This window comes from Papaver somniferum, chromosome 1 (genome assembly GCF_003573695.1).
Source record: "Papaver somniferum cultivar HN1 chromosome 1, ASM357369v1, whole genome shotgun sequence".
Lineage (NCBI taxonomy): Eukaryota > Viridiplantae > Streptophyta > Magnoliopsida > Ranunculales > Papaveraceae > Papaver > Papaver somniferum.
Genome location: NC_039358.1, coordinates 130,098,967 through 130,113,022, shown reverse-complemented (window position 1 = coordinate 130,113,022; position 14,056 = coordinate 130,098,967). Strand labels below are relative to the sequence as shown.

At 35.8% G+C, this 14,056-nt stretch overlaps 3 protein-coding genes across 3 annotated transcripts; 1 reads left to right on the top strand and 2 right to left on the bottom strand.

The window, feature by feature from the left end:
* Positions 1-5,251: 5,251 nt before the first annotated feature.
* Positions 5,252-6,394, bottom strand: LOC113332778 (oil body-associated protein 2B-like). Its single transcript, XM_026579296.1, has 4 exons — positions 6,175-6,394; positions 5,909-5,991; positions 5,612-5,726; positions 5,252-5,508 (listed from the first exon to the last, which is right to left on the bottom strand). Exons 1-4 carry the CDS (start codon positions 6,386-6,388, stop codon positions 5,252-5,254), a joined length of 669 nt encoding a protein of 222 aa, XP_026435081.1. The 5' UTR covers positions 6,389-6,394.
* Positions 6,395-8,642: 2,248 nt separating this feature from the next.
* On the top strand, positions 8,643-9,711 carry LOC113300461 (photosystem I reaction center subunit N, chloroplastic-like). The gene is made up of 3 exons (XM_026549674.1): positions 8,643-9,071; positions 9,255-9,380; positions 9,473-9,711. The coding sequence occupies exons 1-3, from the start codon at positions 8,778-8,780 to the stop codon at positions 9,560-9,562; spliced, it is 510 nt and encodes a 169-aa protein (XP_026405459.1). The 5' UTR covers positions 8,643-8,777; the 3' UTR covers positions 9,563-9,711.
* Positions 9,712-9,937: 226 nt separating this feature from the next.
* LOC113300452 (probable polygalacturonase) lies at positions 9,938-13,728 on the bottom strand. Its single transcript, XM_026549665.1, has 5 exons — positions 13,161-13,728; positions 12,906-13,026; positions 11,613-11,787; positions 10,926-10,996; positions 9,938-10,829 (listed from the first exon to the last, which is right to left on the bottom strand). Exons 1-5 carry the CDS (start codon positions 13,623-13,625, stop codon positions 10,177-10,179), a joined length of 1,485 nt encoding a protein of 494 aa, XP_026405450.1. The 5' UTR covers positions 13,626-13,728; the 3' UTR covers positions 9,938-10,176.
* Between the last annotated feature and the right edge of the window lie 328 nt (positions 13,729-14,056).

Here is a 14,056-nt window from a genome sequence, read left to right as displayed (position 1 = left end):
GTTGTGCTTAGCTACAGACTTGGTATCCCCTTGTTTGCTGCCAAAAGTTCTTGTAGTTGCTGCAATAAGGACATGTATGTTTATGGTGATCACGCGCTTCATTGTGCCAGTGAGGTTGGTATTAAATTTCGTCATGATCTAGTTATAGATACTTTAGCGGATATTTGTTATCGTGCTAGTGTACCTTCTAAAGTTGAAGCAGCTTTGGGGTTCCTATCTCGTGATGGTGGTGATGCTAGGCCGGCGGATATCTTGGTCTACAATTGGGAGGAGGGTCGTGATACTTGTTTTGATGTGACCGGTTTTTCGCCTTTTGCCGGGGGTGGTATGCAAGCTTTTACACCGGGTCTCGCCTTGGCTAAAGCCGTTGAGCGCAAGAGAGTTAATATCTTGATATCTGTAAAACCAATGGATATGGTTTTGGTACTTTAGCCTTTACTACCTTGGGTGAAGTTGGTTTTGAAACTATTGAGTTTTTGAAAATATTGAAAAACTACATATCTAGACATGATGTAAATATTAAGGTTGATAATTTTCTTTTCATTAGAATATGTTTAGACATTCAAAAAAGGTGTTGGAGCCCAACTTGTTGCTAGGCTCTCATCTAGTTTCTTGTAAAAACTTTACTTATAATATCTTTTTTCTTATATTTAATTATAATAAATATAATTATTATTAATAATTATAATTATTTATTTTTTAATTATAGGACAAAGATTACAAGATACTAGTCGGAAGCCTAACAAGCTAAGCTCTAACAACGTACTATTAGTTCAACTCCTTTGCCCACTCAGTTGTTTTCCTCATTGTTAACGTTTCTGCCTCTTCTGCACTGGTAGCTGTGAAGATTCCAGATCTAGCTTTGAGAGTTGTACCTGTGCCATTTCTCGGTATTAGTCCATATCCAGCAGTATAAGAGTCAGAAATCCATGAAGTATCAACATTTACTTTCAGAAAATTTCCTATTGGTGCAACCCAGAGATTCTTGGGAACAGAAAGAGGAGAAAGCCCAGAAATAGGACAAGAAGAAGAAAAGTCCAAGAATTTTAGATTTCTTAAAATCCCTGGAGATATACTTAAATTGTTGTTTTCTTTCCCTTGAAAATTACGTATGCAGCGTTCTTTCCATATGAGCCAGCATTTAGTGGCCATAACTTGTATTTCTAACTCATTTCTTTTATCTGCAATCCAATTTGAGTAGCATTCCACTAGAGATGTATTATTGTTTAGGTTTAGAATATTACCTGGACTTGGTGGAAGCATCCAAATCGATTTAGTGAAGGAACAATTAAAAAATAAAGGTTTTACCATTTCAGGTGCATTTTTACAGAACACGCAAGTAGTATATATATTATTCATGTATTAGCCAAGCTTTTGTTTAACAGGTAAAGCATCATTTAAACATTTTCATAAGAAAATTTTAATTATGTTGTAACTTATCGTACAAGGATTTCACTAAAAATTCTCTATTTTCAGTTACCATCATCTTAGCTTATATGAATCTAGTGTTCCTTTTGTTGTTTTTCTCAATCTAGTATTAAGAATTCTGTTTGCAATAGTGCTAGGGAAATTCTTCCTTACTGTTTTTTCATTCCACTTCAAGCTGTCAGAGTCCAACAACTCTGAAACAAGTGTTAAATTTTTGAGATTGCCATATCTAAAAACCTCTAGACTGTCGTCTAATCCGGTTATCCATTTATCTAATAAGATATTTATATCTAAACCATTTCCTACCTCCCATCTACAAAATCTATCTACTGTATTAATTCCTTGTAAAATGCATTTCCACACCCAAGACGCATCGTAATGCTTCTTAGCATGGAGAGCCGAGCAGTTTCTAAAATATTTTTCTTTGAGTTCAGAAGACCACATAACTTTTGGATTATTGATTAGTCTCCAAGCTAGATTTGCTATCACAGCTGATTCATTTTTCCTGCATCCTTGAATCCTAATCCCCCACTTTCCATTGAGTTACATAAGTAGGGGTACGACTTAGGATAGAAACCTCTAACAATTTATTTTTTTCCTCACCAAAAATTTATCTGAAGTGCATTAAGTTTCAGAATAATTTTCTTGGGTAGGACGAAGCAACCCATTTGAAAAATTGGCATACTAGACAAGATTGACTTATTGATTACTAGACGACTAGGTTAAGAGAGGGATATCCCATTGAAACCTTGCACTCTTTGTTCCATTTTTAGTACAATCGAGTCCATCGTTTTTAATTTAGATTTATCAATGAACATTGGTTCCCCTAGGTAAGAATCCTTTAAGTTTTTTTATTTTTATTTTTAGGTGCTTTATTGCATATTGCTAAGAAGTTAGGATAGAATTTAGGTGCTTTATTGAGTATCTTGAGAATATTTTCGGTTATGGAAATTCCTTGGTGTACAAACTACCTTGGTCTATAAATAGTGAAGTTTGTTCTTCTTACAAACTTACCCTGAGGCATGCACTTTGTTTCGTAGTCATGCTGTGGCCGACTAATATATAATTCGTAATACTATCTTGGAGCTGACAGTAACATAATTAGGCGAAATCTCTTACGTCCTCTAGTTTAAAGACTTCTTTGTGATCAAAAAGCGTTTAAATAATACCATTGGTGGGAAACTAGAATTGCATTGTTATTTTAGTTTTCGATTATTGATTTGATTGACTAATGGTTGTTAATTCTTGATTGCACATGATTTGATTATTCTTGAGGGCATTCTCTTTTGACATAAGGTCACTCAAACTAGATCAAGAGATTAACGGTAGTTTAGATTTGATTTTAGATCTTATGTTGACTTGTGGTCATCCATTGTTAACAGACTCTATTTTGTTTGTGATTGATCATAAGATGGACTCAAGTTTGTTATTGAGAAGTACAGAAGAAAACTTTGAAGATTTGAAGACAAGAAGATTTTTCCTTATTGGTTTTGTATCTTTATGATTTGCTTTATGCACAAACTTGATCGGCTGGGATGCAACTAGATATGGTTTATCTTTGTTATACTTGTTATTGCTAGTCGTATTTAGATCGACAAGCTATCATTTGGTGGTACTCTTCAGTAACCGAATATGATAGTTCTGTTTTGACTTGATCTGGTTAACTTCTTAATCCAGATCTTGGAAGATCCAACCCGGTATAAGAGTTAATTGATTTATACAGAAAAGCCTTTTTCAAGCTCAACTAGAATATCTCTGATTAACTTCTTGAGATAAGAAGAGTGGTTACCAAACAGATTAGTCCTTTACTATTTTGAAAATGGTCGAAAGGAGTTGAGTGGTAGAAGTCTTCACAGCGGCTGAAGCAACTTAAGATAGTAGACTATATCTTAGGATTCATGTGCATTAGCCAGATTGGTTGTAAGCGCAGGGATAATGAAGAAACCAGGTAACTAAGGATAGTTTACTTGGTCTCAACTATACGAAGTTGGCAGTGGTCTTTGTATAACAGCTTAATTATTAGAGTATTCAAAACTAGACTAGATCCTGGGGTTTTTTAGCATTTGTGGTTTCTTCTTGAACAAAATCTTGTTGTGTGCTTTTACTTTACTTTCCATATTATAATTTTTTTAAGTTATAATTAAAGTAGTTACACTTTTATATTAATCCCAAACACTTGGGTTGATCTCTATAGTTTCATGTTCGGTTTCGGACTTATATTATATACCAAGTGTATACATTGTGGTTTGTTAACTTCTTCACGGTCTCTGTGTATATTACATCACGCAAGGTATCAGACTTATAGGTTGATATCGAAAAGATATTGATTCAACGATCTTTGGTTTGACCTACTTGTAATTGTATTAGGTTTTGTCCATAAAGGTTGTCGAACGAAAAAAAAATGGTGGTGTGCTTGGTACGCTCTACTTATCAATTGGTATCAGAGCAGGTAGACACAATTATACCTGAAAATGCGAGGGGTACCAAATATACCACCAACATTTTCGTTCGACAACCTGTATGGACAAAACCAAATACAATTGCAAGTAGACCAACTTAATGATCGTTGACAATATGTATATAGAGTTTATATCACTATCTCTTCTCAATCAGTTTGTATGATACAATGAGTTCATGAACCTGATTGTCAAGAAGAGTTTTTGGACGATCTTAAAAATTAATATCCAAGATCAATCTAGTCATATCCAAATTATGCAATCGGAATTCTTCCAAGCAATTAAACTTGTTATTTATCTTACAAGAACAAGTATCATAATCGGTCACAATTATACGGACGTATCTACTTATGTTGAATATGCACAACCTGCATCAATCCAATTATAAAGGTAAACAATATAATGCAGAAAAGGAAAAACACAAGACATCAGAAATTTTGTTAACGAGAAAACCGCAACTGCAGAAAAGCCTCGGGACCTCGTCCAGATTTGAACACCAAGCTCTATTAAACAACTAGACACTAGCTTACTATCAGACTTCGTTCACAAATATCACATAAGTTTTCTTTTTCTTCTCCTCTAAACTTTTTTAGAGTTATTATAAATGAAAATTAATTAGCAACTTCTCCTCTAAACTTTTTTAGAGTTATTATAAATGAAAATTAATTAACAATACTAATCTCGATTATTAATAATAAAATTAACTGGTCGTTTCCATAGTTTCTTTTTTGAGGGGCACTTGAATTACCACCTAATGACAATACTAATCTCGATTATTAATAATAAAATTAATTAGTCATTTCCATATTTTTTTTAATAAGGGGCACTTGAATTACCACCTAATGACCCTTTTTTGTCTTACTAGGTTTGCCGTGACCCTTTTTTGTCTTACTAGGTTTGCCGCCCCTCCATTGGAACCACCCGTCCCGTCCCTTTAACAGGATTGATTCCAAAATATGCCTAGACTAAGTTTGAAAATCATACACAATTCCTTTTCAACATTTTCGTTTAATTTTCTAAAATCTGCAAATTAGATGCACGATCCCTGTTCAACATTTTCGTTCAATTTTTTCGAGATCTTTCAGCTCAAACTAAAAAAAAACAAATCCGGGTCGAACCAAAGAGGGAAAGATATACCAACTCATCCCTGGCCTACCCATTGCTTTAGCATTCAGTCACCAAAAACGAACCATTCACAACAGATATCCATAAAAAGGAAAAAGGTCCTAATATGAAATATAAAGTTTAAACAGGCTACAACCACTCGAGCATACACATGCACAATAACACAGCTAAACACAACTACCACATGTTTACATATTACCATTTTACTTGATCAGCATCCATGCCTTTCACCTAGTCATTCATCATGGAAATGGCACAGTGCATTTCATTTCGGTCTTTTCAATATCAACAGCAAATCCTTTCCGAGTCTTTTTCCATATATCCGCATTGGGGTTGATCCATTCTGGTTCTGCAATCTCCAATCTCAATTTCTTCAGATCTTCACTTGAAATGTTGTACTTCTCATCTCTTTTCTGCACCAACTCTGGCTTCACCATTCCCGTGGGTACTCCTTGTGGAGACATCATCAAGGATGGTGCACCCAACGGAAGTACATCACCTTTAAATTACTCAAAGTTATTACTATCTTCACCAAAAAAAAATGGATTTCTTGCATGGCAAAAAACAAGATTAACAAAAAAAAAAGAGTGGTTTATTATTACCTCTATCTACTTGCCAAGTGCACCAAAATTTACCATATGTTTTTGTTAGATTTTCATGTTCTCTCGATTGTACCATCTCTGGAACCCTTGGATTCATCCATAAGCCAGATTTAATCTGAACCAATTTTATTTACCGAAGTTAGAATCATGTAAAACACACAAGGAACAACTACAAATGGAAAACAACCGCATATGATCGGACTGAGTGAGTCATCAGATAGTAAACCGATTCTGCCAACATGAAAAAGTATTTACGAATGGTATATCGGTAACAAGGGTTATCTCCTAAGGACCAACCTCATATGCATGAGAGTGCCACAGTTTCTGTTCTTCAGCTGGTAAAGTTTCAAAGATCCGATCTGATACTATGTATTCGACTCCTGTACGTATAGCAGGCATCCAAGAACTCGTTAACTCAACTAAACTGCTAAAGAGACGGAAGTTTTTTTAATCATTGGTAAATTAGAAAATAGAAAAATTTCACCCCGGTCCGGTGGGGTCAGTACCTAGCCAAATATCTACCGCTGTACTGGAAAAAAAACTACATGGATGAAGAAAATTACCGACAAGGCGAGCGGAGGAAGAATCAGAGTCATAAACAGCACACTGAAGGAAGTCTTGGTTGATACGAGTGACGAAGTGATGAGTTTCGATCTGCCGACTCATGTCGTGACTATAAAGAGCAAAGGTACATACATGCTGCTGCATCATTTTAATAGGCTTCAAAGATTGAAGCATAGCTGCTCCTTTATCCAACATATGTTGACCTACGGACATTGGCTTCCCTGGAACTGTTGGTGGCGTTTCAAAGGACTGCATACTCTCCGGTACATCTTTATCACTTGATGCCATTGCGATTAGCTCAAACTACTTGCGTTCTTCTGATGATTCAGTAATAATAAATTTTTTAAAAGAAAATTGAATTGAGATCGAGACTATTTGAAGAAGAGAAGAGTCTAGACTTATATATGAGTTTCAAAATGTGCAGACTGCTTAGTGTGTGCCACGGTGAATTCAATCTGTTGTTACGTGGCTGATCAAGCTGTATGGTATGGTGACATGTTGTACATGCACGGAGAATATTTTTCCAGAGGCGATAAGTATGTAGAAAGCCTGGAGAATGTGTGCCACGTTTAGGCAGGACAATTTGTTGCTATCAAGTACAAGTGTCGAAAAGAACAGAAGTATAATTGATTTTTATGAACTCAAAAAAGGCAAAGTATCAGGTAGGCTTTCTTTCGGAACATTTGTTCGACAACACTATCATGTGTGCCTTTCCGATAGACCTAAGGCTATATTTGACATTTTAAAGTTTGCCTCATAAATCTGATCATTATTTGTACTTCAGGCATGACCTGATAAAATATATCTTGCCAGCTAATTTAGGGAGAGTGTTTGGCGACCGGAAGTAAAACTATTTTTGCTTCTCAAAGAAGTAAAAATAACTCTCAAAGTTGGAATGAAAAGAAAAAAGAAAATTTACATTGCAAAATATATACTTCCTTCGTTTCTAAAATATAATAGGGCTGTCAATGGGTACTCATTATCCGGAACCGGATCCGGTAAATTTGGGTTCGGTTCCGGGTCCTAAAGTTGGACCCATTAGCAACTTAGGACCCGACAGGTAATTATCCGATTGGACCCGAATCTAAACGGGTCCAAACGAGTAATAGCAGTTGGATACTCGCGGGTATCGGGTACCCGTTTATTCATACTTTTATTCATGTTTTTGCTAATTTAGCTTTGATATTTTACTCGTTTTAAATTTTTCTCTTACATTTAATCTTTATTTAGTACATTAATAAGAAATAATAATAAATTTTATAAAATTTATTTAAATCCAAGCCAAAAAGAGACAAATATTAAGTTTTTGAGGTTTTTTTAATAGTTTTCTTAAGACCCAATGGGTACCCGCGACCGGCGGGTATCCGGGTATTTAAACGGGTCCGGTTCTGGGTCCACAATTGTAGGAACCGGACCCGGAACCGTTAGGACCCGGATGCGACCTTTATAAGTAGGGTCCGGGTCTAGTGATACCCGGGATGACCCGGACCCGTTGACACCCCTAAAAATAGGCAGCTTTCTTTATTTGGGTATGTCAAAAAATAGGCTTGTTTCCATACGTGGAAAGTCAAATGTTATGATTTTACTACTATACCCATAAATGGACCACTTCTCTCTCCTTTTTCTCTCCTAATATAAAAAGGGGACCACTTCTCTCTCCTCTTTCTCTAATAACAAATGAGTGGGATCAAAGGATAGTTTAGGAAAAAACAGGAAAAAATTGCTACAATGATTGGTTTTCTTAATTTTTGTGAAAACAAAACTTGACTATTTTTTAGAAACGGAAAGAATATTTTTTTTTCGTTTTGAAAGTTAAAGTAAAAATAAAAGTATTTACTTGTTGTATGAGATTTTTTTTTTCTTTTGAAGCATAGTTGTTGTATGAGATTGTCGGAACATGGATGCAGTGGAATACTTGCATTTGGAAGATAATTGTCAGAACGTGGTTAATGCAATAAATGGTAGTGTTGGGTCTATTAGACGGACAAATAACAATATAATCTCAGATTGTAAAGAGATGTCAAGACATTTTCAAGTTTGGAAATACACGTATATGCCTGGGGAGTCGAATGAAGTTGTTAACTGTCTTGCAAAAAAAAGTGCAAGGATAAATAGAGTGTCGGAGTCGTGGTTAAAAACTCTCGTTTGGGAGGAACTTGATGTAATCATTTAATTTTTTAGAAAAAAAAAATCTCCTTTCAGACAAAACGAAAAAAAATGACAGCAACACCCTCTTAGTTACCAATAAATAAAAATTAGGCATATGTGAAGTGTCCTAAATGTAGAAGCTGCTCACTAATTTACTCCCCCCCGCCTTGGAACTAACTAATGTTAAATATTGGCCAGAAAAAAATCTGGATTAGTGTGGGGACAAAAGAAAGCAGGAGTCGCCAAAAGACACAAGGAAATCTCACCTTATCCACGCTCCAACCACAAACTTAATATTTTCTGCACCCACACATCATCCAAAACCTAAACACAGATTCATCAACACCCCTGCCAACCCCAGACTTCCTCTGTGCAATTATATTTTCAGTCTGTTTTTCCAACCAGCAAAATTTTCTTACTGGGAAGTCTTCATTGCTTTAGTACAATTGAATCTATGGCAACTTCCATGAACTCAAGTGTGTTAGCTTGTAACTATGCAATCTCAAGCGCTGCAGTTACATCCTCAGAAGCCAATCTGAAGCTTTCTTCAGTTGCTCCAATCAATTCAGGCTCTAAAAAGTCCATGAAAATTTGCGCCAAAGTTAACGTCACTGAGGGACAAAGAGATCAAGGAAAAAAAGCTGTACTTCTTGGTTTGGCTGCTGTCCTTTTATCTACAACCATCTCCACCACGTCTGCCAAGGCCGGCATCATTGATGAGTACCTTGAGAGGAGTAAAGTTAACAAGGTACAACTTCTGTTGTTTTTAAAGATGAAAACATAATGTCTAATTGTCTGCTGATTACTTAGTAACTTAGCTTCATCTCAGGTTGCTAAAATTTGTTATTAGATCTCAGTTGCTTTGCTAAAACTTAATACCCAGGTTTAGTAGCTTACTGAACTTAGCAAAACACGAACCCTCCTAATGCAGGAACTGAATGACAAGAAGAGATTGGCCACCAGTGGAGCTAACTTCGCACGTGCATACACTGTTGAGTTCGGTACCTGCAAATTCCCAGAGAACTTCACCGGGTGCCAAGATCTAGCCAAGCGAAAGGTATTTATAATGTATAGATTTTATATTGTCCGAGTTCGGCTTCTTAACTGTTCTATGTCTAATTTTCCTGTGTTTCGCTCATGGTGCTACAGAACGTGCCATTCCTCTCTGACGACTTGAAGGTGGAATGTGAAGGCAAGGACAAATTCAAATGTGGTTCTAATGTCTTCTGGAAATGGTGATGACATAAAATCGCCATTTTCTTCTCTCTTCAACGTGTATCTAATTATCTATACTTGATTTTCCCATTGATGCTGAAGTTTAATATCAAATGTTTTTCTCAGTATGCCATTCTGTTTCCATTAAATGTGACAGTGAAAGTCTGCAAAAATGTTCAGATTCAAAATTTCTGACAGGAAAAACTGTGCACATACGAGTCTGACAAACAGTATAAAATACCAAGAAACGGATCTCAGTAACAAAGCAAATGAAAATTTATATATCTTCATTAAAATTTGCCGTGATGTCTTGTGGACTTTTTACAATGTGTAAAAAAGAATTGGTATGTGGTTTTCTAAAACCCTATGAATCATAAATCAGTAACAAAACAAATGAAATTGAGCACCTTTGAACATCTCTTTGTAGTATACCAAGACTAAATCCCGCAAATATACAAGCATGAACGTCTTCCTCCCTCTTCAAACAACAGAGATCAATTGAATCCAGCCTTGTTCAGAAGTGCGCAAATCAGTGCGACAATCCTGCCGGCCTGCCAATACTAGACCCAACTGGATCAAGATGAATATGTTACCAAACACGTTTTTAACGTAATCTTGTCTCCAAGAGTTTGAGTTGGTTATCGAAATCCTATCGACTCCAGACACCAGGATGAAGAGCTGTTGTTGTCACTCAGAAGCTGTTGGCATGGTTGTGGAGATACTTGAACAGCTAAACCTTCAACGAATTCACACTGCCATTTTAATGATGGGCGTAACCCTAAAAGACTAATATTCCTCATACAAATTCCTTCAAAGGGAGAATCTTCTATTCCCTCTAATAATGGTGCCCGTATAGTGTCAATGCTGACCAAATTACTAATGTAGATGCCTTTCACAGTGGGAAGTGCTTTGGGATCCCATCCATCATCAGGGTGGTCATTAGCACCCCTACTAAACCTAAAAGGTATTTTTACTTTGTCCAAGGTGATATTAGTTATGGTAATGTTGATTATATATCCCCCTCTGCCTATGTCAGTTTTCAGCCGAACACCAGCGGCTGAGTTGCGAACATGTAGGTTTTCTATATGTACATTGGAAATCCCACCAGACATCTCACTACCAATTCCCACACCAGAGCAAGTGGGAGTTGTACCTGATACATTCCGAACAACAATATTCGAGCTCGGACGAGCCATTTTGATTCCATATTGATCCCACCCACTCTTCACTGCAACTAAATCATCGCCACTCTCGATGTAACAGTCCTCGATGCAGACGTTTGTGCTAGAATCTGAGGTTTTTGAATGAATCGAAAACTATTCTTGTAAATGTAAACAGATGAGATAAAAGGAAAATGGAATTTATTCAACCCTTTCATTTCTCTTACCTGGGTCTATACCATCTGTGTTAGGAGCGTTCAAAGGAGCCAGTATAGTCATCCCCTTGATTACAACGTTGCTGAAACCAAAACTGAATATCAGCAACGAGGAACAAAAACAGGGTACAGAAACAATTAGATTTTTATTATAATTGTTTTATTTGCTGAAGAGGAATGGTACTAATCTCTTCAACATATATTTTTAAACCATGGGATAAACAAAATCTTGTAGAAATATGTAATTGGGAGAGATCGTAAACAAAATTAACTCATTGGATACAAAACTGTAAAAAGAAGTGCAAACTCTATAAAGTATGAATGTAACAGATTAACTTTGGTGAAATCACTGAAATGTATTGACTCTCGCAATTACTTACAATCAAAAAAAGTTTTCTGTTAATAAAAGCCTGCTTTTGGATATGCAAAGTACTGAGAATGCATCCCATATTCTCAAACAGTATTTTAATTACCGAAAACTCGTTTTCACTTTTAAGACTACTAACCAAGCAGTCTTATTAATCTATAAGGTACTGTAACATATAAGTTGGAAACCTGACACTAGAATGCCAAATGTAATAGAACCCGTAAGAACGATTATCCCGAAAGAAGACATATAAAGTAAAAAATAACACAGTCAATCCAACAGCTATTTTTCAAATAAAGCGAAAGAAAAATATAGTTATTAAGAAGGAATACCTGCAGTAAACAGGATGGATGGTCCAAAAAGGAGAGTTGCGGAAAGTGAGGTTGGAGATGAGGATGTTGTGTGAGTTCATTAATTCAACTAAGTGGCCTCTCGTATGCTCCAGTGTTCTGTTCCACCATAGATCCCACCACATCCTACCCTGACCATCAATGGTTCCATTCTCTCCTGTGAACCCATAAAACATCAATATTCGAGTACATATATTTGCTTTTTCAATATGATGCTGGTTGGGACCATATAAAATATGCTGGTCAGTCTTGGGACCACATCACTCGCTATGAAAACCATTTATAGTTGAATGAACATTGTGAGAAAAAAAAAGGGCAAAGTTGTTCAATACTGGTATTGATCGTACCAGCTAAACAAGTATATGCAATCACCACTTCATAGCTAAAACTAGGAACCTAAAATTCAATGCTTGGTCGAAGTAAAACTTTTGAGCTGTGTTTTACTATGTCACTGTTGTGTGCCTAGCTAAGAAAAGATAATTAACATGTGATGCTGGTAGAAGCAATTCAGTGCTTCTCATGTGATTTTATACTAGTAAAAGAAATGTGAAAGTGACATTATAAACTAAGATACCCCTAATAATTTTTCTTCAGTTTTTTACTTCCACTCAGCAATCAAAGGTGTTCACTAGTGTGCAAAAGATCAGGAATTAGACTAGGAAGATGTTTTACATTTTCAAATAACATAGGCGTAGGTCATTTCCCGTTCATATAAACTCTTTCTCTTCCATCCAATAATATAAATAAATTCCCTTCATATATGGGTCGATCGTATAGAATTAGACATGAACGATAGTTCCAAGTTCCACAATGAGCACTCTGTTCAAAGAATTTCTCTTTCTATTTTTTTTTTTGAAACATTCAATTGGTGGTTGCTATTTCTTTCATTATCACGAGCTTGACAATTAAACAACTGTAATACAGAACTTGTGGATCACATGTGAAAGGTTTTAGAGCTTACTGGCTAACGAAAGCCATCCAAGTCTTCTCGTGACATACATACAAAATAAGCTCAAGTCCATAATCTAATAAAGTTGGATCTAATCAATAAATGGCAATACCAATCAACATAATTGTGAATCGCCACCCACAAAAATTGCTTATCCTCCATGCCAAAAACATTATAATTTACTCTTCACAAGGGAAAAATGAGTAGATCATAGATTTACCACTGTAAATCATAGGGTATAATTTATTTTTATTTTTTTTTAAAAAGGGATAAGTAAACTAAAGCAAATCAATAACTGAAATTCCAAACAGAGGAATTAACATTACCTGTAATGACAACATTAGAGAGGGAATCACCATGAATGAGGCTTATGTGTCTTCCTCCTAATCTTTCTCTACCTCTTCCATAAGATGGTAATGCCTCTATCACTGGCCACTCCTCTGGAATCTGTTCTCCTCACCAACCAAACATAGATTATTAAATTAAAAATAAGTTGCAAAAATAAAACAAATTAAAGAACCTGAACAGAGGATTAAGATTCAAAGAACCCAGATTGAAAAAACTTAAAAAAATATCAATACCTGAGAACCCAAAATAACAGCACCAAATTCCAAGAAGAGAGTGAAATTACTAGTAAGATTAAAGCTACCAGTAACCCATCTTCCTTCTGGAACATTCAGTTGTGAACCACCTTCCTTATCAAATCTTTTGAGATATTCTAAAGCTTTTCTAAAAGCTATTGTATTTGATGTATTGCCATCACCAATCCCACCGAAATCTCTAATAGACATAACCATTTTTCTGGGTGATTTTTCATTTTTGTAAAACCAGGAACAACTTCCTGGGTCTGTTAAAAAACTTGTTTTCTCTTCTGATTCTGTTTTGAAAGAACCGATAACCCATGTTGATGGAAAAACAGATGATTTTGAACTAATCTGAAGTAGGGAAATTGATATGACTGTGAGGATTAAGAAGTAAACTGTGTATGATGGTCTTGTGAAATTACTCCAGCAGACAGTAACAAAAAAGGGTTTTTCTACGTCCATGAAAGACGACGAACAAGAACAACAGAAAATGAGAATATAGAGTTCTGTTTTTTTGGATTTGTTTGAGTTTCCATTTTAGGGTCTGGTTTAGTGGTGCTCTGCGTTACGATGCCAGTTTTTGGTCGAGTCCTTGTGTTAATATCTGTTTTTATTTTACATCCTCGCTTACAAAATAAGCTCAAGATATGAAATTTCACTTTCTTATGCCTGTACTTATGCACATGCCAAACATTATATTTTGTCATATATGCATCCACTATGGGTATGCCAAAGTGCCAAACGTATATGCCTACATGTCAATTATATAACATATCATACACGATAGACCTTTTAGCGAGTGATAGAGTGTCCATCGCTAGATGGTCATAATATCGCTCGCTGGTCATTCCAGTGCCAACACTAGTCATTGCATCGCTCGCTGACTTGATCAT